The sequence below is a fragment of the Xiphophorus couchianus genome, unplaced genomic scaffold (genome assembly GCF_001444195.1).
Source record: "Xiphophorus couchianus unplaced genomic scaffold, X_couchianus-1.0 Scaffold1000102, whole genome shotgun sequence".
NCBI classification, from domain to species: domain Eukaryota; kingdom Metazoa; phylum Chordata; class Actinopteri; order Cyprinodontiformes; family Poeciliidae; genus Xiphophorus; species Xiphophorus couchianus.
Genome location: NW_020963015.1, coordinates 1,382,168 through 1,402,955, shown reverse-complemented (window position 1 = coordinate 1,402,955; position 20,788 = coordinate 1,382,168). Strand labels below are relative to the sequence as shown.

General features: G+C 48.2%; 2 protein-coding genes across 8 annotated transcripts in view; one reads left to right on the top strand and one right to left on the bottom strand.

Annotated features, from left to right (window-relative positions):
* Window positions 1-11,183: 11,183 nt before the first annotated feature.
* Window positions 11,184-15,592, bottom strand: tm2d1 (TM2 domain containing 1). 5 transcript variants are annotated; one of them, XM_028011974.1, is made up of 8 exons: window positions 15,455-15,592; window positions 13,713-13,904; window positions 12,974-13,047; window positions 12,674-12,782; window positions 12,470-12,561; window positions 11,636-11,709; window positions 11,439-11,567; window positions 11,184-11,331 (listed from the first exon to the last, which is right to left on the bottom strand). In XM_028011974.1, exons 2-7 carry the CDS (start codon window positions 13,895-13,897, stop codon window positions 11,457-11,459), a joined length of 645 nt encoding a protein of 214 aa, XP_027867775.1. In that variant the 5' UTR covers window positions 13,898-13,904; window positions 15,455-15,592; the 3' UTR covers window positions 11,184-11,331; window positions 11,439-11,456. The 5 variants fall into 5 exon arrangements, with proteins under 5 accessions (XP_027867775.1, XP_027867773.1, XP_027867774.1 ...); XM_028011972.1 differs by lacking the exon at window positions 15,455-15,592 and adding an exon at window positions 15,217-15,354; XM_028011973.1 differs by lacking the exon at window positions 15,455-15,592 and adding an exon at window positions 15,208-15,339.
* The window catches only part of patj (PATJ crumbs cell polarity complex component), a 43,329-nt gene continuing 37,455 nt past the window's right edge, over window positions 14,915-20,788 (top strand). For all 3 annotated transcript variants that reach the window (XM_028011824.1, XM_028011825.1, XM_028011823.1), the window contains exons 1-9: window positions 14,915-14,990; window positions 15,610-15,680; window positions 15,763-15,941; window positions 17,277-17,447; window positions 17,522-17,661; window positions 17,723-17,900; window positions 20,117-20,245; window positions 20,320-20,598; window positions 20,677-20,779. In XM_028011824.1, coding sequence (XP_027867625.1) covers window positions 15,659-15,680; window positions 15,763-15,941; window positions 17,277-17,447; window positions 17,522-17,661; window positions 17,723-17,900; window positions 20,117-20,245; window positions 20,320-20,598; window positions 20,677-20,779 — 1,201 coding nt within the window. In that variant the 5' untranslated portion in view covers window positions 14,915-14,990; window positions 15,610-15,658. The remainder of the gene's footprint in view (window positions 14,991-15,609; window positions 15,681-15,762; window positions 15,942-17,276; window positions 17,448-17,521; window positions 17,662-17,722; window positions 17,901-20,116; window positions 20,246-20,319; window positions 20,599-20,676; window positions 20,780-20,788) is intronic.

Genomic DNA, 20,788 nt, shown 5'->3' with positions numbered 1-20,788 from the left:
GGCATTAGAGCATTAGAGCATTAGGGCATTAGGGCATTAGGGCATTAGGGCATTAGAGCATTAGGGCATTAGGGCATTAGGGCATTAGGGCATTAGGGCATTAGAGCATTAGGGCATTAGGGCATTAGGGCATTGGAGCATTAGGGCATTAGGGCATTAGGGCATTAGGGCATTAGAGCATTAGGGCATTAGAGCATTAGAGCATTAGAGCATTAGGGCATTAGAGCATTAGGGCATTAGAGCATTAGGGCATTGGAGCATTAGGGCATTAGAGCATTAGGGCATTAGGGCATTAGAGCATTAGGGCATTAGAGCATTAGAGCATTAGGGCATTAGAGCATTAGGGCATTAGAGCATTAGGGCATTAGAGCATTAGAGCATTAGGGCATTAGGGCATTAGGGCATTAGGGCATTGGAGCATTGGAGCATTGGAGCATTAGGGCATTAGAGCATTAGAGCATTAGGGCATTAGGGCATTAGAGCATTAGGGCATTAGGGCATTAGAGCATTAGGGCATTAGAGCATTAGGGCATTAGAGCATTAGAGCATTAGGGCATTAGGGCATTAGGGCATTAGAGCATTAGGGCATTAGAGCATTAGGGCATTAGAGCATTAGAGCATTAGGGCATTAGGGCATTAGGGCATTAGAGCATTAGGGCATTAGGGCATTAGGGCATTAGAGCATTGGAGCATTGGAGCATTAGGGCATTAGAGCATTAGAGCATTAGGGCATTAGAGCATTAGGGCATTAGGGCATTAGAGCATTAGGGCATTAGGGCATTAGAGCATTAGAGCATTAGGGCATTAGGGCATTAGGGCATTAGAGCATTAGGGCATTAGGGCATTAGGGCATTAGAGCATTAGGGCATTAGAGCATTAGGGCATTAGAGCATTGGAGCATTAGGGCATTAGAGCATTAGAGCATTAGGGCATTAGGGCATTAGGGCATTAGAGCATTAGGGCATTAGAGCATTAGGGCATTAGAGCATTAGAGCATTAGGGCATTAGGGCATTAGGGCATTAGAGCATTAGGGCATTAGGGCATTAGAGCATTAGGGCATTAGAGCATTAGAGCATTAGGGCATTAGGGCATTAGAGCATTAGAGCATTAGGGCATTAGGGCATTAGAGCATTAGGGCATTAGAGCATTAGAGCATTAGGGCATTAGAGCATTAGAGCATTAGAGCATTAGGGCATTAGAGCATTAGGGCATTAGGGCATTAGAGCATTAGGGCATTAGAGCATTAGGGCATTAGGGCATTAGGGCATTAGAGCATTAGAGCATTAGGGCATTAGAGCATTAGGGCATTAGAGCATTAGGGCATTAGAGCATTAGGGCATTAGAGCATTAGGGCATTAGAGCATTAGAGCATTAGAGCATTAGGGCATTAGAGCATTAGAGCATTAGAGCATTAGGGCATTAGAGCATTAGGGCATTAGAGCATTAGAGCATTAGAGCATTAGAGCATTAGAGCATTAGGGCATTAGAGCATTAGAGCATTAGAGCATTAGGGCATTAGAGCATTAGGGCATTAGAGCATTAGGGCATTAGAGCATTAGAGCATTAGGGCATTAGAGCATTAGAGCATTAGAGCATTAGGGCATTAGAGCATTAGAGCATTAGAGCATTAGGGCATTAGAGCATTAGGGCATTAGAGCATTAGGGCATTAGAGCATTAGAGCATTGGAGCATTAGGGCATTAGAGCATTAGAGCATTAGGGCATTAGAGCATTAGGGCATTAGGGCATTAGAGCATTAGGGCATTAGGGCATTAGAGCATTAGAGCATTAGGGCATTAGGGCATTAGGGCATTAGAGCATTAGGGCATTAGGGCATTAGGGCATTAGAGCATTAGGGCATTAGAGCATTGGAGCATTAGGGCATTAGAGCATTAGAGCATTAGGGCATTAGGGCATTAGGGCATTAGAGCATTAGGGCATTAGAGCATTAGGGCATTAGAGCATTAGAGCATTAGGGCATTAGGGCATTAGGGCATTAGGGCATTAGGGCATTAGGGCATTAGGGCATTAGGGCATTGGAGCATTAGGGCATTAGAGCATTAGAGCATTAGGGCATTAGAGCATTAGGGCATTAGGGCATTAGGGCATTAGAGCATTAGGGCATTAGAGCATTAGGGCATTAGGGCATTAGGGCATTAGAGCATTAGAGCATTAGGGCATTAGGGCATTAGAGCATTAGAGCATTGGAGCATTAGGGCATTAGGGCATTAGGGCATTAGAGCATTAGGGCATTAGGGCATTAGGGCATTAGAGCATTAGGGCATTAGGGCATTAGGGCATTAGAGCATTAGGGCATTAGAGCATTAGGGCATTAGGGCATTGGGGCATTAGGGCATTAGAGCATTAGAGCATTAGGGCATTAGGGCATTAGGGCATTAGAGCATTAGAGCATTGGAGCATTAGGGCATTAGAGCATTAGGGCATTAGGGCATTGGAGCATTAGGGCATTAGAGCATTAGGGCATTAGGGCATTAGAGCATTAGGGCATTAGGGCATTAGAGCATTAGAGCATTAGGGCATTAGAGCATTAGGGCATTAGGGCATTAGAGCATTAGAGCATTAAGGCATTAGAGCATTAGAGCATTAGAGCATTAGAGCATTAGGGCATTAGAGCATTAGGGCATTAGAGCATTAGGGCATTAGAGCATTAGGGCATTAGAGCATTAGAGCATTAGAGCATTAGGGCATTAGAGCATTAGAGCATTAGAGCATTAGGGCATTAGAGCATTAGGGCATTAGAGCATTAGAGCATTAGAGCATTAGAGCATTAGGGCATTAGAGCATTAGGGCATTAGAGCATTAGAGCATTAGGGCATTAGAGCATTAGAGCATTAGAGCATTAGGGCATTAGAGCATTAGGGCATTAGGGCATTAGGGCATTAGAGCATTAGGGCATTAGGGCATTAGAGCATTAGGGCATTAGGGCATTAGGGCATTGGAGCATTAGGGCATTAGAGCATTAGAGCATTAGGGCATTAGAGCATTAGGGCATTAGGGCATTAGGGCATTAGAGCATTAGGGCATTAGAGCATTAGGGCATTAGGGCATTAGGGCATTAGAGCATTAGAGCATTAGGGCATTAGGGCATTAGAGCATTAGAGCATTGGAGCATTAGGGCATTAGGGCATTAGGGCATTAGAGCATTAGGGCATTAGGGCATTAGGGCATTAGAGCATTAGGGCATTAGGGCATTAGGGCATTAGAGCATTAGGGCATTAGAGCATTAGGGCATTAGGGCATTGGGGCATTAGGGCATTAGAGCATTAGAGCATTAGGGCATTAGGGCATTAGGGCATTAGAGCATTAGAGCATTGGAGCATTAGGGCATTAGAGCATTAGGGCATTAGGGCATTGGAGCATTAGGGCATTAGAGCATTAGGGCATTAGGGCATTAGAGCATTAGGGCATTAGGGCATTAGAGCATTAGAGCATTAGGGCATTAGAGCATTAGGGCATTAGGGCATTAGAGCATTAGAGCATTAAGGCATTAGAGCATTAGAGCATTAGAGCATTAGGGCATTAGAGCATTAGGGCATTAGGGCATTAGAGCATTAGGGCATTAGAGCATTAGGGCATTAGGGCATTAGAGCATTAGAGCATTAGGGCATTAGAGCATTAGAGCATTAGGGCATTAGGGCATTAGAGCATTAGGGCATTAGAGCATTAGAGCATTAGGGCATTAGAGCATTAGAGCATTAGGGCATTAGGGCATTAGAGCATTAGGGCATTAGAGCATTAGAGCATTAGGGCATTAGAGCATTAGAGCATTAGAGCATTAGAGCATTAGGGCATTAGAGCATTAGGGCATTAGGGCATTAGAGCATTAGGGCATTAGAGCATTAGGGCATTAGGGCATTAGGGCATTAGAGCATTAGAGCATTAGGGCATTGGAGCATTAGGGCATTAGAGCATTAGAGCATTAGGGCATTAGGGCATTAGAGCATTAGGGCATTAGGGCATTAGAGCATTAGGGCATTAGAGCATTAGGGCATTAGAGCATTAGAGCATTAGGGCATTAGGGCATTAGGGCATTAGAGCATTAGGGCATTAGAGCATTAGGGCATTAGAGCATTAGAGCATTAGGGCATTAGGGCATTAGGGCATTAGAGCATTAGGGCATTAGGGCATTAGGGCATTAGAGCATTGGAGCATTGGAGCATTAGGGCATTAGAGCATTAGAGCATTAGGGCATTAGAGCATTAGGGCATTAGGGCATTAGAGCATTAGGGCATTAGGGCATTAGAGCATTAGAGCATTAGGGCATTAGGGCATTAGGGCATTAGAGCATTAGGGCATTAGGGCATTAGGGCATTAGAGCATTAGGGCATTAGAGCATTAGGGCATTAGAGCATTGGAGCATTAGGGCATTAGAGCATTAGAGCATTAGGGCATTAGGGCATTAGGGCATTAGAGCATTAGGGCATTAGAGCATTAGGGCATTAGAGCATTAGAGCATTAGGGCATTAGGGCATTAGGGCATTAGGGCATTAGAGCATTAGGGCATTAGGGCATTAGGGCATTGGAGCATTAGGGCATTAGAGCATTAGAGCATTAGGGCATTAGAGCATTAGGGCATTAGGGCATTAGGGCATTAGAGCATTAGGGCATTAGAGCATTAGGGCATTAGGGCATTAGGGCATTAGAGCATTAGAGCATTAGGGCATTAGGGCATTAGAGCATTAGAGCATTGGAGCATTAGGGCATTAGGGCATTAGGGCATTAGAGCATTAGGGCATTAGGGCATTAGGGCATTAGAGCATTAGGGCATTAGGGCATTAGGGCATTAGAGCATTAGGGCATTAGAGCATTAGGGCATTAGGGCATTGGGGCATTAGGGCATTAGAGCATTAGAGCATTAGGGCATTAGGGCATTAGGGCATTAGAGCATTAGAGCATTGGAGCATTAGGGCATTAGAGCATTAGGGCATTAGGGCATTGGAGCATTAGGGCATTAGAGCATTAGGGCATTAGGGCATTAGAGCATTAGGGCATTAGGGCATTAGAGCATTAGAGCATTAGGGCATTAGAGCATTAGGGCATTAGGGCATTAGAGCATTAGAGCATTAAGGCATTAGAGCATTAGAGCATTAGAGCATTAGGGCATTAGAGCATTAGGGCATTAGGGCATTAGAGCATTAGGGCATTAGAGCATTAGGGCATTAGGGCATTAGAGCATTAGAGCATTAGGGCATTAGAGCATTAGAGCATTAGGGCATTAGGGCATTAGGGCATTAGAGCATTAGAGCATTAGGGCATTAGGGCATTAGAGCATTAGAGCATTAGGGCATTAGGGCATTAGAGCATTAGGGCATTAGAGCATTAGAGCATTAGGGCATTAGAGCATTAGAGCATTAGAGCATTAGAGCATTAGGGCATTAGAGCATTAGGGCATTAGGGCATTAGAGCATTAGGGCATTAGAGCATTAGGGCATTAGGGCATTAGGGCATTAGAGCATTAGAGCATTAGGGCATTAGAGCATTAGGGCATTAGAGCATTAGGGCATTAGAGCATTAGGGCATTAGAGCATTAGGGCATTAGAGCATTAGAGCATTAGAGCATTAGGGCATTAGAGCATTAGAGCATTAGAGCATTAGGGCATTAGAGCATTAGGGCATTAGAGCATTAGAGCATTAGAGCATTAGAGCATTAGAGCATTAGAGCATTAGGGCATTAGAGCATTAGAGCATTAGAGCATTAGGGCATTAGAGCATTAGGGCATTAGAGCATTAGGGCATTAGAGCATTAGAGCATTAGGGCATTAGAGCATTAGGGCATTAGAGCATTAGGGCATTACCACATGCATTATAAAAGTTGGAGCACTTTAATATCCAGATTGCTGTCAGTAGAGATTCTCCAGAGCTGAACTGAGTTGAATGGAGTCATGATGTGAAGAACTTTGGTCCTGAAGATGAAACATGGTGGCTGTTGGTGGAGATGCCCCACCTGCCAGTAATCTGCCCTCCAATTGGTCCAGGGAAGGTTCTGCAGATGGAGGCTCATCTTGGTTTCTGTTATATTTTATTCAATCTGTTCCCAGTTTTGTTTCTGTAGCTCAGATAAAAATATGGATTCTTTTAAAAATATATTCATGTCAGGAGGTCAGGTTTTAAAATATATCAGAGTTTGGAGATGAAGCCGTCCTCCTCCTCTTCCTCCGCCTCCTCCTTCATGCTTCTTCAAACACGGAGCTCTCCAGGATCTTTAAATATGATTTTATGTCCCTGTGGAGGAGACATTTACTCTGAGAGGTCGACATCTCCCCTGAGGAACAAACTCCACCTCTTCCTCCTCCAGCGTCTCCTGTTCGTTCCATCTGTTGGTTTTATGGCTTCTGCAGGTTTCTGTTTGTGGATCCTTCAGACTGAAACCTCTTCTGAAACTCATCATCACTTTTCTGTTTTAACTCTTTCACTTTTAATAGTTTATTAGTTTAATCCTTTATCATTGTAACCTCAGGAGTTTAGTTTAGGGTTTGTAGTTTGTATGACTGGTTAGCTAACTGGTTGAATGACTGCTTAACTGGTTGTACGAATGGTGAATGAATGAGTGGCTTGCATCCCCAAAGCTTTTCGGAGCGCAACATGACGAAAAACAAATTGACAAGAAAAAGTAACTGTGGACATGTAGCAGCCAAATCCCCAATTCTTTAGCCTGTTATTCATCCAGCCACCAGGGGCGCTGCTGTTAAAGTACTAGCTGGACATTACGGAAGTAAAACTGTCCATCCATCTCTCTAATGTCCCAACATTTGATGACGACTTCATATGGAGTTACCAGATTCAGCGGTGAGTTGCTTGACATTCAGGTTGTTTGTATTATTCCATTAAGATTTGTTAATTTTACTGCTAGGATTTGTTTTTAAATCCCGTTTTGTCTATTTTAACTCTCCCGCCTTCTGGTAACGAAACTCTATAGTGGAGACTGATAATTGTTGATAAGTTTGTGTATAAAACTCTTTAAATCCTGAAATAGGATCACTGGTTTCTTTTGTTAATGTTTTAAGGGTATTTGATAATTTGGCTAAACTCTCATTGACACATTTATTAATTTGTTTGGTGTTTGTTGACAGCTTTTGAAATAAATACTAATGCTTGTGGTATTGCAGCAAGGCGCCTATAATACCTCAGCTTATTTTCGGTTTATGCTGACAGAGTATTGAATTCATGACTTTATGTTTGTTGTACACTGAGCTGAAGTTGGCTTCCGATTCGGGAATTGTCTAAAGGGCGATTCCACCAAATTTCTTTGCTACCTTCAGTTTCTTTTATGGACCACAGTTGAAAAACTACAACATCTGCAAACCTGAACTATGTTATTCTGCTCTAATAGCAGAATATTTAAAACAAAGTTTGTGATCTGTGAAACATTTATCTGATTTGTGAAACTTAAGTGAAGAGCGATTTCAGTTGTTTTCTGTACCTGGACCATACAAGGGGCCTCATGTCTACAGCGGCATACGCACATAAAATATGCGGCGCCATATTTTAACCACAAGTCGGCATGTATATAAATTAACTTTGCGTCAAAGTTTGCGTAAATATACGTACACTTTTCCCCTGGCGTGCAAATGTGCGGCAGTAACACAAACGTTTCCTGTGAACAATAACAAACTACAAAACATAAATCCACTGAAATCTGACGACATTCAGTTATTTAGACCAAGAACATCAAACTCGATGTTTTTATGATTTTAATATTTTAGTGTTTAAACTATGAAACTGAACCGATTTATCCTCAGACAATAACCCAGAGGTGGACGGTCCTGGTCCTGGAGGGCCGCTGTCCTGCAACTCTTAGACGTCTCCCTGGTCCAACAGTTGAATCTCCTCCTAAGAAAACTCAGGTTCTCCAGAGTCCTGCTAACGACCTCATTATTTGACTCAGGTGTGTGGAAGTAGAGACACATCTTAAAGTTGCAGGAACCGGCCCTCCAGGCCCGGAGTTGCCCACCCCTGCAATAACCTAACACACACACACACACACACACACACACACACACACACACACACACACACAAAATAAAGAAAATAGAAATAAAGGATGTGAAAACCTCAATGTAAATAATCATGTTGCTCAGTTTGTGTCTCATAAAGATGAAACTCATCGTCTGAATGCAGCGGTAAAACCCGAGGAGGGGGGCTGTGTATTTACATCAACAACAACTGGTGTAAAAATGCCATGACTGTCGCCAGTTACTGCTCCCCGGACATCGAGCTTCTGACTGTTAACTGCAGACCATTCTACCTGCCCAGGGAGTTTACTGTGGTTAGCATCACTGCTGTGTATGTGCCCCCCAGTGCTAACACTAAAGAGGCTATGAGTGTTCTCTACCGGACCATCAGTGAGTTGCAATCCTAACACACAGAGGGCGTTTTCATCATTGCTGGGGATTTTAACCAGGCCAACATGAAGTCTGTTCTCCCTCACTTCAACCAATATGTGGATTTTCCAACCAGGGGAGGAAATACTCTAGACTTGGCCTACACCAACATCAAAGAAGCATTCAGAGCAGCCCCCCGCCCCCACCTTGGCTCTTCAGATCACCTATCTGTCATGCTAATTCCTGCATACAAGCCCCTGCTGATCAGAACAAAACCTACGGTGAAGCAGGTGAGAGTGTGGACTGAGGGGGCCATGGAGGCACTTCAGGACTGTTTTGAGTGCTCTGACTGGGAGATGTTCAAGGCAGCAGCCACTTACAACGACCAGATCAACATCGATGAGTACGCCATGACTGTGTCAGCCTACATCAACAAGTGCACAGAGGACGTCAGCATCACTAAAAACATTATCACCCGGGCCAACCAAAAACCCTGGATGACTAAGGAGGTACGGGAAATGCTAAAAGCACTGAACTCAGCCTTCAAGTCTGGCGACAAGGAGGCACTGAGGACAGCGAGAGCCAACTTGAACCGTGCTATCAGGTTAGCAAAGCGAACCCACAGTCGAAAATTACAGGAGTTCTTCCACGACACCAGCAACACCAGGAGTATGTGGCAAGGCATAAAGGCGATCACAGATTACAATCCATCCTCCCCCCCAGTGGGTGAAATTGATGCTGACTTTCTAAATGGACTCAATAACTTCTTTGGGAGGTTCGAGGCACTGAACAGTACTCCGGCAAAGAAAACTGTTCCCCACCAGGAAGAGGAGGCACTCTGCCTGGACACAGCCGATGTGTTGAAGACTCTGAAAAGAGTCAACCCACGGAAGGCCCCAGGCCCCGACAACATACCTGGGCGGGTGTTCAGGGAATGCGCAGGTCAGCTGGCTGGTGTCCTAACAGACATTTTTAACACCTCACTGGACCAAGCCACAGTGCCAGCCTGTCTCAAAACTGCCTCCATCATTCCGGTGCCAAAGAAACCTCAAGTCACCTCTTTCAACGATTACCGGCCTGTGGCACTGACTCCCATCATGATGAAGTGCTTTGAAAGGCTGGTAAAAGAACACATCGTCTCCAGACTCCCCTCCACATTCGACCCGTTCCAGTTTGCCTACCGCCGAAACCGCTCCACTGAGGACACTATCTCCTCCGCCCTACACCTGAGCCTGGCTCACCTGGAGGAGGAGAACCCTCATGTGCGGATGTTGTTCCTGGACTTCAGCTCAGCGTTCAACACAATCATCCCACAGCATCTGGCAGGAAAACTGGGACACCTGGGCTTCAGCACCCCCCTGCGCAACTGGCTGCTAGACTTCCTCACCGACAGACCTCAGTCAGTCCGGATCGGACAACACACCTCCGATGTCATCACCCTCAGCACAGGCTCCCCTCAGGGCTGCGTCCTGAGCCCTCTGCTGTTCACTCCGATGACACACGACTGCATCCCCAGGTTCGCCACCAACCACATCGTGAAGTTCGCGGACGACACAACGGTGGTGGGCCTCATCAGAGACGACAACGACCTGGACTACAGAGAGGAGGTGGAGCAGCTGGTGGACTGGTGCAGAGACAACAGCCTGATCCTGAACGTTGACAAGACCAAGGAGATGATCGTCGACTTCAGGAAGAACCGGCCCAGCCACGCTCCACTGCTCATCAACAGCTCGGCTGTGGAGGTGGTCAGCAGCACCAAATTCCTGGGGGTGCACATCACTAACGACCTGACCTGGACTGTGAACACCACGTCTCTGGCCAAGAGGGCACAGAAACGTTTGTATTTCCTGCGGAGGATGAGAAGAGCACACCTGCCCCCGCCCATCCTCAAGACGTTCTACAGAAGCACCATAGAGAGCATTCTGACCAGCTGCCTCTCTGTGTGGTGTGGAGGCTGCAGCGCCTCCGACTGGAAGAACGTGAGGAGAGTGGTGCGGACAGCAGAGAGGATCATCGGGGCCCCCCTTCCCTCCATTCAGGACATTTCATCCCAGCGCTGCGTGTCCCGAGGCCGAAACATCGTCAGTGACCCCTCACACCCCCACCATGGACTGTTCTCCCTGCTGCCCTCTGGAAACAGGTTCTGCAGCATCCGGTGCAGGTCCACCAGGTTCTGAAACAGCTTTTTCCCACTTGCCATCAGACTGCTGAACTCTTAACTGGACTGCACTTAAAATCTGGTCTCCACTTTATACCTTGCACATGTACAGAGCTAAATAACTTCTATTTTACTGTCAGTCCTGCACTTTATATTTTAGATTTATATTTATATTCATATTTTATACTGTATTTTATTTTATTCTGGAGTAACCTCACAACATTGGAAGCTCAAAACATTGTCCTGAGCCGTATGCAACGAAATTTCGTTCTGTATTCACCCTGTGCATGAAAATGATAATAAAGTCAGTCTAAGTCTAAGTCTATCTATTTATTCTCACTAGAGAGAAACCAGGGCTGATCAAACAGTTTGATTATTGATCAGGTGATCAGGTGTGGAGACAATCCCAGGTATATCAGTAGCTGCATCAAGGTGAGCTGCTACCTGAGGAGCTTTGGCTCTGATGGAGAACATGGAGCCATTGATCAGAGATCAGATTGATCTGCTGGTTTCTGATCGTTTAGATTCATCCAGACTGATCATCCTGGAGCTCTGAGCAGAACTTAAAGCAGGAGCCGGTTCTGTTCTGATGGACTCAGGATGAACTTCTGGTGATTCTGAGTTTCCTTCCAGAACCTCACTGACCCGACCGAGACCCAAACCAATCAAAGACGAGACGCAGATCAACTCAGAATGATTTATTTAAAATTTAATAACTTAAACAGCAGAAAAACTTCTGAATAGGAGACATAGGGGACACCCGGATCGGTCCTCCAGGAATGTGACGGGTGATGAAGACGCAATTGCTCCTCTTTCACCCGAAGGCTGCGCCTGCAGAAACAAAGCATCACCTGTTACCGGGCAGACTCTGGCTGGAGGGAACCCAAAGGCTCCGCCCCTCGCATCTGGTTCTGACGCCTCAAGAGTTCTGGACTCACGGCCCGGTCCGGCTGCGATCAGAGCGCCAGGTGAGGCTTCCTGAACGTCTCGTTGGTGATGGAGAGCCGGGTCAGCCGGGCGCCGTAGAAATCCACGATGTAACTGGACCCATCCGCCGGGCCCACCATCTGCAGAACACAGGCTGCAGTCAGGGGTCTGGTTCTGGTGCTGGTTCTGGTCCTGCTCCTGGACTTACCTGCATGGCGATCAGGATGAAGTCGATCAGAGTCCCGATCCCACAGAATCCCACGGTGCAGAACTTCAGCAGACCTAAAACACAGAACCGCCTGCCGGGTCAGAACCACCGACCCATTTATCAACAAACATTACTAATTAGTAATTAAAGGCAAAATATGATTAAAAATAAATATGACAGAAAATAAAATTAAAATATAACTTTTTTTATACTGATAAAAATAGAAAAAAATAATTACATGAATAAAACATCAAATTTTAGATAAATGAAATATCAATATAGTTAATATTTAAACTCCAAAAAATAAAATAAATGAACTAGAAAAACAAACTAAAAAAGATAAATATAGCAAATAAAACACCTGTAAGAAAAATCAACAATAATTATTAATTATCAGAAACTATAAAATGTAAATAATAAAAAGCTTCAACTTTTTTAGAAAAATTACCATGGAAACAAATTAAGACTAAAACAGTTTAGTTAGTTTGGGACCCGAAAGTGTCTCTGTGTGTGTGTGTGTGTCTCTCTCTCTCTGTGTGTGTGTGTGTGTGTCTCTCTCTCTCTGTGTGTGTGTGTGTGTGTGTGTGTCTCTCTCTCTCTGTGTGTGTGTGTGTGTGTCTCTCTCTCTCTGTGTGTGTGTGTGTGTGTGTGTCTCTCTCTCTCTCTGTGTGTGTGTGTGTGTCTCTCTCTCTCTGTGTGTGTGTGTGTGTGTGTGTCTCTCTCTCTCTCTGTGTGTGTGTGTGTGTCTCTCTCTCTCTGTGTGTGTGTGTGTGTGTGTGTCTCTCTCTCTCTCTGTGTGTGTGTGTGTGTCTCTCTCTCTCTGTGTGTGTGTACCGAGGGCCGGGTATCCCAGGTAGAACCGGTCCGCTCCCAGCCAGCCCAGGAACAGAGACAGCGCCACGGCAACCTTGTAGGAATATCCGGTCCTGATAGGAAACACAACATTTGATCCTCATCCAGTCCAGAACCGACCCGGTTTATCACTGTCCAGAACCGGACGGTGAGTATAAAGTTCTGGCTCGGTCCGGAAACACTCACACGTTCCTGCAGGCGACTGTTCTGTTGAAGCCGACCTCGTCTCCGCTGAACCGGACCTCGGTTCCGTTGGACAGCCGGCAGGTGACGTTTGGAGCGGGCAGACAGTCCACTGCAGAGACAGACACAGGTTCTGACCCGGTTCTGGTTCTGAGTGCCGCTTCTCTCCTCATCTTCAGTCGATCAAACCATCAGAACCAGACGAGTCCAAACATCTCCTTTCTACCGTTATTTACATTTACTACTGAGGTCCAAAACCAGAACCAAGCGGACCAGAACCAGGTCCGAATGGAGCGGACTCACCGAACGCCACGCCGTGCCGGCAGTTCTCCGGTTCCTGCGTGGATTCATCGATCTTCGGGTCTCTGCACAGATACGTGACCGGGTCAGGGAACCAGAACCTCACAGCTTTACTGAACTGGAACCAGAACTGGACCCATGCGGGTTCAGGGTTACAAATTTACTAAAATGTAATTTAGAAGACAAAACGAGCTGCTGATGGATCAATAAAATAACAGATTAAATGATCAAAACAATGATATAACAGTCAAAAGTGAAATTGCGTTTATGTATAAAATTGTTCTGTATAAAAAGGTGAAAGAAAAATATGAACCAAATTCATGGTAAATATTTTTTGTTGAATTTCTTAATAATAAGTATAATGAAAAAAACGAGAATAGCAACTATATTAGGGAAAACAAAGATTACAATAAATTAAAATGTAATTACAGTAAGTAATGAACAAAAAAAATCTAACTAATTATGAATAATTAGAGTTAAGCAGCTTCTTGAATCCAAAATTGAACTTTAGACGTTTTAAAACCTTCAGGATGTTGTAATATTTAGGATCATCAGACATTTTTTCATCTGTTCCGTTTCTTCTGCTGATTTATTGATCAAACCATGTTAACATCCGAACCGAGTTATTCAGCAGGTCGTTAAACTACCGTAGAACTACAGACTCTTATCAGATAAACAGCAGGCTAAGCTAAGCTAAGCTAAGGGCTCCTTCCGGAAGCAGCGTCACGTGACTGAAGGATATTGTCCCAGCCTCAGGTGTCGGCAGTCCTCCGCCTCTTCAGCCTCAGTCGCTTTGAGACCAGAACCAGAACCGCAGCAGAACAGCAGGAGCGTCAGGAGTAGCAACCGTCCGAAGGGAGCCGCCATGATGAGCCAACCATCACGTGACGGCGTGTTGCCTTCAGGGTCCTGAGGACGGGGGGCCATCGGAGCTCTGAGATGAGATTAAACATCAGGTTCTCGGTGATTCTGAATTATATGAACTTTTAAAATAAAACTTTGTTCTCAGCAAACCCAAACGCTTCAGAACCGGCCGTTCAACCCACAAAGAGGACCAGAATCGGACCTGGACCCAGAACCGGTTAAAGGTTCGGCTGAAGAGGATGGAAATGGCGAGAACACGGTTCAAGTTGTGCTGCAGTTCTTAGCAGACGGAACAAGAAGCACAGACTGAACATGAACGCATCATTCTGGCCGAACGACGCGTTCAGGTGCAGCCCGTCCTGCCCCTCCTCCTGCCAGCCGAACTTTAACTCGAACCTACAGGATGATAGCTTTTATTGTTATTATTAATTTTTTTTTATTACCACAATTAAGTGTTATATTTGGTTCAAACGTGAATTTCTAAAACAGCTGTTTTTCCTTTTCAGTTTTAATTTGTCTTTTATTTGCAAACAAACAAATTTACACTTAGTGTATTTTGATATATTTGAAAAATGCAAATCTATTTTTGTATTAAGTTTTATTTACTTTTTATATAAAAACAAAATTTTACTAGAAATGTAATCTAAGAAATGTATTTTACTATTTTACTTATTACTCTATTTTATTTACTAAAGCTTTGGATTATTTATATTTAAAACATTTATTTGCTTAATAATCCGAAAATATCTGAACTACAGTCATTCTAAATAAACGATCATTTGTTTCCAGCTATTTCATCATCATCATCATCATCATCATTTACATTTTTTAAACTTCCAGAATTATAAACTTTGTTTTAAACAAATAAACACTTTTTTAATTGAACTCAGACACGAACAGGAAGCAGTCGGTGTAGAACCAGCAGAGGGTTACCGATAAGTACCGAACCGAACCCTCTGACCATTCCATCTCTACTCAAATCAACCGCAGCAGCTTTGTTATTTCCGGCGGTACCTAAAGGCATCATCACAGCGATTCTGGTGCCGAACTGGGTCCAGTTAAAGTGAGTCCTGTCCCAGTTCCGGATGGTTCTGCGACCGAGTGTGGACTCAGCGGCTGTAGGAGGTTCGGATCGGTTCGGTTGGAAAGCCAAAAGGTGAGTTCTGGCTCTGGTCCGGACAGCCCAGCTGAGTTAGCAGTTTAGCTTCGGCCGGACTGGGTCAGTTCGGGTTGGTCGGTTCTGAGTGAGTGGGTGGGTTCGGCTGAACAGAACCTCATGGTTCTCCTCCCGCTGGACGAAGCTGCGTTCAGGTTCGGCCGTTTAAACCAGTTTCAGCAGGTTTTCTCTCACCTGTCAGGGAAGTTTGGCGCACCTGCCTCACCTGCAGGAAGTCCAGCTGGACCTCTCGGAACCGTTCCGTGCCTTCAGAACCTGGACGGTTCTGGCTTTAGCTCATTAAACTACCGAACCGCGCCCATCGGAACCGCGCTGTCTCACTTCCTGGTTCCTCCCAGGTGAGCTCAGGTGTGTGACCCGGTCCGGCTCTGCGAAGTTCTTTTCTGTGAACTGGGTCATCAGTCTTACAGGTAAACCCGGTTCGGTTCAGTTTGGACTCTTACCTGCAGATTTACCACCTGAACACAGAAACTGTCAGACTCGCAGTGCGCATGCGCATGTAGGCAGGTAGCTGTTCAGCCTGGTGATGGTTCTGACCCGGTTTATAGATCAGAACCTGAGTATTTCCGTCTGACCCGATTCCTCCCTGTGGCTCCAGGTTCTGGTCGGTCCGGTGACTCTGCGTGCCGCCCGGATCCAGGACGGCCATGTTGGACAATGTCCCTGTAGGTGAGTTCCGGTTCTGGTTCCGATCCTGTTTGTCATGTCAGCTCATCGGTTCTGTCGAGTCCTGCCGCTCTCTCTGTTTCAGTGTCGTCGGCGGAGCGCCAGCAGGTTCTGGCTGCTCTGGACCGGCTCCAGAACCGGCTGGTCCAGAGGGAGGAGTGGAGCCTGAGCGCCGCCCTGGGCAGCCTGAAGGGGGCGCTGCAGAGCCCGCTGTTCGGCCGCGTCCTGACGCTGCAGCACTCTGTCCGCCAGCTGCAGCATCAGGTGAGAAACGGCCGGAACCGGGAAAAGAACCTGGAACAGAACCAGGTTCTGTTAATGTTTATTCACATCATGGGCCTCTGATTGGCCCGCTCTGCTTCTTCCACTTCAGACCAATCAGGAAGCACTAGATCAGTTGAAGCTCCGCCCACTGGCTTCTGGGCTTTGGACCCAGTGGTCATGTGGCCTTCAGGGACCACAGTGATTCTTTTGGACCTTCATCCCTGCTGGTCTGAAGCTAAGCCCCACCTACCAGCTGGAGAAAAGGGGCGGGGCCTGTGAGGATGTCTTGAGCTGCAGCCTGGCTTCTTGCTGGCTCAGCCAATCAGAATCCTAAAATCCTTAAAGTGACCCTGATGCAATCTGATTGGCTCAGAGGGACCAGACCTGTGGAGGACAATATCAGCATCTGGTCTGGTCTCTGATTGGACGATTTGCTTGAGTAATCGCTGCGCCCCCTCAAGTACAGATAACGGGGTCAACGGTCGCCACGATTACTTCAGGGCCCCACTCAGAGTAGGAACTTCCAGGGTTTTATTTTCCAGCTGTTTTCCATTTGGACTTTGGTTCTGATCTCAGCAGCCGGGTTTGCTGGTTCTGCTGGTCTGACTCTGGTGTGTTTCCAGTTGGATCAGGACCTCCTCCTGGACTGTGGCAGGTGTAGCCCCGCCCCCTGGTCATGTGACCGGCCCTGCTCTGTATTCCCCCGCTGCGCCGCCTTCACAATAAACAACCTGCAGCCAAATTAAGGTAATGGCAGCCGCAGCGAGCACCTTCATACGCTAAGTGCTGCGAAGGTCACCGCGGCGACGGAGGCACGGAGTAGTAATATCCCGCCTGATTAACGGCCCGGCCTCGGCCGGGTCCCGCGCCGTCAGCCCGGCCCCAATCAGCCGCAGACTGATACGCCTCACAACGAGAGAGGAGAGGTCGTCCATACATCAGCCTCTGGACCCGCAGCGCCGCGGGGAAATCGATGCTCTGCTTCCAAACCTTCCTCTGCTTCTACCCCCACCCATTCTACCCCCACCCAGTCTACCCCCACCCAGTCTACCCCCACCCATTCTACCCCCACCCAGTCTACCCCCACCCAGTCTACCCCCACCCAGTCTACCCCGTCCCCACACCTCGTTTCTAGCTCCTCGCTGTCCTGATGCAGCTCAGTGCTGCACTTCCTGAAAAGGGCCCTGAACGCCTCAGGAAACATCCAACCATCCATCCAACCAGCCAGGATCCACCAGAACAGGAAAAGATGAAAATCAGTATTTAATGAAACCTGAACCTGACAGCCTCCTTCCTCTTCCTCCTCCTTCCTCTTCCTCCCCTCCGCCCCCCCAGATCCACAGCTTGCCTCCTGACGCTCGCAGTGACTTCAGTTTCTCCAGACGCGGTCAGCTGATTATGAGCTCCGCCCCCTCCTCCGTCCTGACCAATGGCTCGTCGCCTCTCTCCCTTCAGGCTCCGCCCCCAACGGAGCGCCTGCAGCAGTGGATCCAGGAGGCGGCGAAGGTAGGCGCGACCTCGGTGGCGTTGTCGTCGTCACGGCGACATGTGCCGCGGGACTGAGCCGGTTCTATTCGCAGGGCCGCCGGATCGAGCCGATCGTTCTGACCCGGCCCGCTTCAGGGGGCCTGGGGTTCAGCGTGGTCGGGCTGAACCCGGCAGGAAGCGGCGGCCACGGCGTGTTCGTCAAACACATCCAGCCGGGAGGAATCGCCGACCGGTGAGGCACACCCGGACCCACGGAGCGGTTCTGGTTTGTTCTGACCCGGGTTCTGTTGCAGGGACGGGCGTCTTCAGGAGCAGGACCAGATCCTGGTGATCAACGGCAGTCCTCTGGAACCGGGCCGGAACCACCAGGCGGTCCTGAGCTTGCTGCAGCAGCCGGGCGAGACCGTGGAGCTAGTGGTGGCCCGGGACCGGGTCGCACCAGGAGGTCCAACTGAAGGGCCGGTCGACACGGTCAGTGGAATGGAGCTGGGTTCTACTGGGTTCTACTGAGACATGATGGGTTCTAATGAGTTCTACCAGGTTCTGCTGGGTTCTGCTGGTCAGGTGAGGGGGTTCTGTCAGTTGCTGTGTTGGTCGTTCCGGCTCATGCCCAGAACCGAAGCGGGTTTGGTAGGAGGCGCCCCGTCACACCTGGAGGTGACTTTAAGGCCATATTTCTGCGACAGAGTGAGACCTCCTGTCTGTGAGGATCTATGATGCTGCTGACTTTGACTCGCTTCATTTTTATGACCTGAGAGGAAATGAAGTTGGCGCGCTGCTGGCAGTCTGAGGAGGATCGAAGTCAGGAAATTATTTCTCAGTCGCTGCTGGCCATTGCCCAGACCCACTTCACGGCAACTCTACGGTTTTGGGGGCAACCAGGAGGCCTGGGGGCAACCAGGGGGCCTGGGGGTAACCAGGGGGCTTGGGGGCAACCAGGAGGCTTGGGGGCAACCAGGGGGCTTGGGGGTAACCAGGGGGCTTGGGGGCAACCAGGAGGCTTGGGGGCAACCAGGGGGCTTGGGGGCAACCAGGAGGCTTGGGGGCAACCAGGGGGCTTGGGGGCAACCAGAGGGTCTGGGGGCAGCTGTCTGGAACCTCCTGGTTGTGGTTCTGTCAGGCTGCTGGTATCAGAACCTTGACCCGGTTCTGGTGAGGTCAGTCAGGGTTGATCTAATCTCACTGAGAATAATAATCTAGAGCTGAAATCCGTTGAACTTTGACCCCTGAAAACATCCGTATGTTCTCCAGAGACAAAACCAGCTCTGTGACCTCCTGCATGGAGGGGTCAAGGGTCAGCATCTCAGGCAGAGACGCCATGTCCTCCAAGTTGCCATGGTGATGCAGCTTTCTGCAAACGGATCATTTTATTGCATCTTCTCACCCAGTCCTGGGTCGGGTCACGGTGTCCGGCCCGGTACTGCCCGCGGTTCCAGTAAACACGACCTCAATCTGAGCGGGACATGAATGGAGCGACAGGTGGGTCAGGGGCCCGGTATGCAGAACCTGGCCCAGGTCCAACGGAACCAGACAAGAGGGGCAGTGTGGTTCTGGAGGACTCGTTTTGAAGGGTTTTGCTTTTACGAAAATGAAACAAAACCAATAAAAGTAACTCAAATATAATCGCATGTTTATAAAAGTAAAAATATAAAAAGAAATTCATTCACCTTTTTCCTCCATTTCTGTCTGATTATCAGTCATTGATTATCAGTCATTGATTATCACAGGACCTGTAGTTTAAGTGCAAAAACAGAATCAGCTCTCGGGTCTGACTCCGCTTCCTGTGCTCTGTTGGACTGGGTTCGATAGCTCGGTTCTGCTCCACGAGGACCGACTGGGTCGGTCCAGACCTGGAGAACCTGCTGGGTTCTGTGGAGCTGGACCCACATCTCCACTGGGTGCTGATGATGGTCCAGGTTCTGGTTCTGGTTCCCCTCAGCAGGGAGCGGTTCAGAACCACTGGTCTTAATCAACTGGACCATGTGGGTCTGCTTTGACCCGATTTCATCAGAGGTATGACTGGAACCAAACGGCTCAGCCGCGGCTAAAGGTTAAAGGTCATGACTCTTCTCCCTAACAGCGCCACCTGCTGCTGTCAGCGTTCAGAACGGCGGTGGAGGGGTGATGGTCTGGGCTCAGCAGTTGGCTAGACCTGACCCGGGTCTATCTGGAGTTCTGACCCAGAAAGCTGCTGCTGGTTCCGCCGGGTCGGTACCGGTCAGTAACGGATCAGTTCCTGGGAAAACTGTGACCTTGTGTCGGGAAGTGGAGCGTCGGCTCTGGAATGAAGGGAAGGATTGTTACTGCGAGGCGGAGCTGCTGGATCGGGTCAGGGCTGTAACCAGAACCGGAACAGCGGCCTGCTGTGTGTGTGTGTACTTTAAACACCTTCCAGCAGTTGCTGCTCAGGTGCAGCCAGCAGCCAATCAGATCTCAGGAATAGTGATGAGTCATCAAGATTTTCCATATTTACAGATTATTTACTTCCTGGTTCCGTCTGCAATCCCTCCAGATTTGAGTTTTTGGGTAGGGTTAGGGTTAGGGTCTGCAACCTGGAGCTGCAGAGTCCGGATCCTGATCCTGATCCGGGTCCAGATCCTGGTCTTGATCAGGATCCTGATCCGGAGCCAGATCCTGGTCTTGATCCTGTTCCTGTTCCTGTTCCTGTTCCGGATCCTTTCCTGCAGGACCTCTGGGGTCATGTAGAGGAGATCCAGCTCTCCAACGATGGATCCGGTTTGGGCTTTGGGATTGTTGGTGGGAAGACGAGCGGAGTGGTCGTCCGAACTCTGATCCCCGACAGCGTAGCCGACAGGGTGAGTCCGCTTACTCTTCCTGAGGTCGAACCAAAACAACGAGCCGATCGGGTTTTCTCCCGTTGTCCAATTAGGACGGGCGCCTCCGCACAGGTGACCACATCCTCCGCATCGGGTCGACGCCCACCAGCGGCCTCACCAGCGACCAGGTCGTCAAGGTTCTGCAAGCCTGTGGCGGTCATGTGACCATGCTGATCGCCAGGGACCGAGGACAGGCGATCGCTGCCCCGGCTGCGCCTCCTGACTCCGCCCCCTTTGTTAATGTACCTCCTCCACTTCCTGACTCCGCCCCCGTTACGTCCTTACCTCCAGGTTCTCCTGTAGCCCCGCCGCAGCGCCGGCCCAGCAAGACGGTGAGCCTTCAGTTCAAATGGTTGTCATGACGAAGTGAAACTGTTTGGTTCTTTACTTGGTTCTGGTTCTGGTTTCAGCCCAACCTGGAGGGATACGAGATCCATGAAGTTCCTCTCACCAAGAAGAACGGCCAGAGCCTCGGCATCTCCATCATCGGCTTCAATCCAATGACCAGCCAAGGTGGGCGGG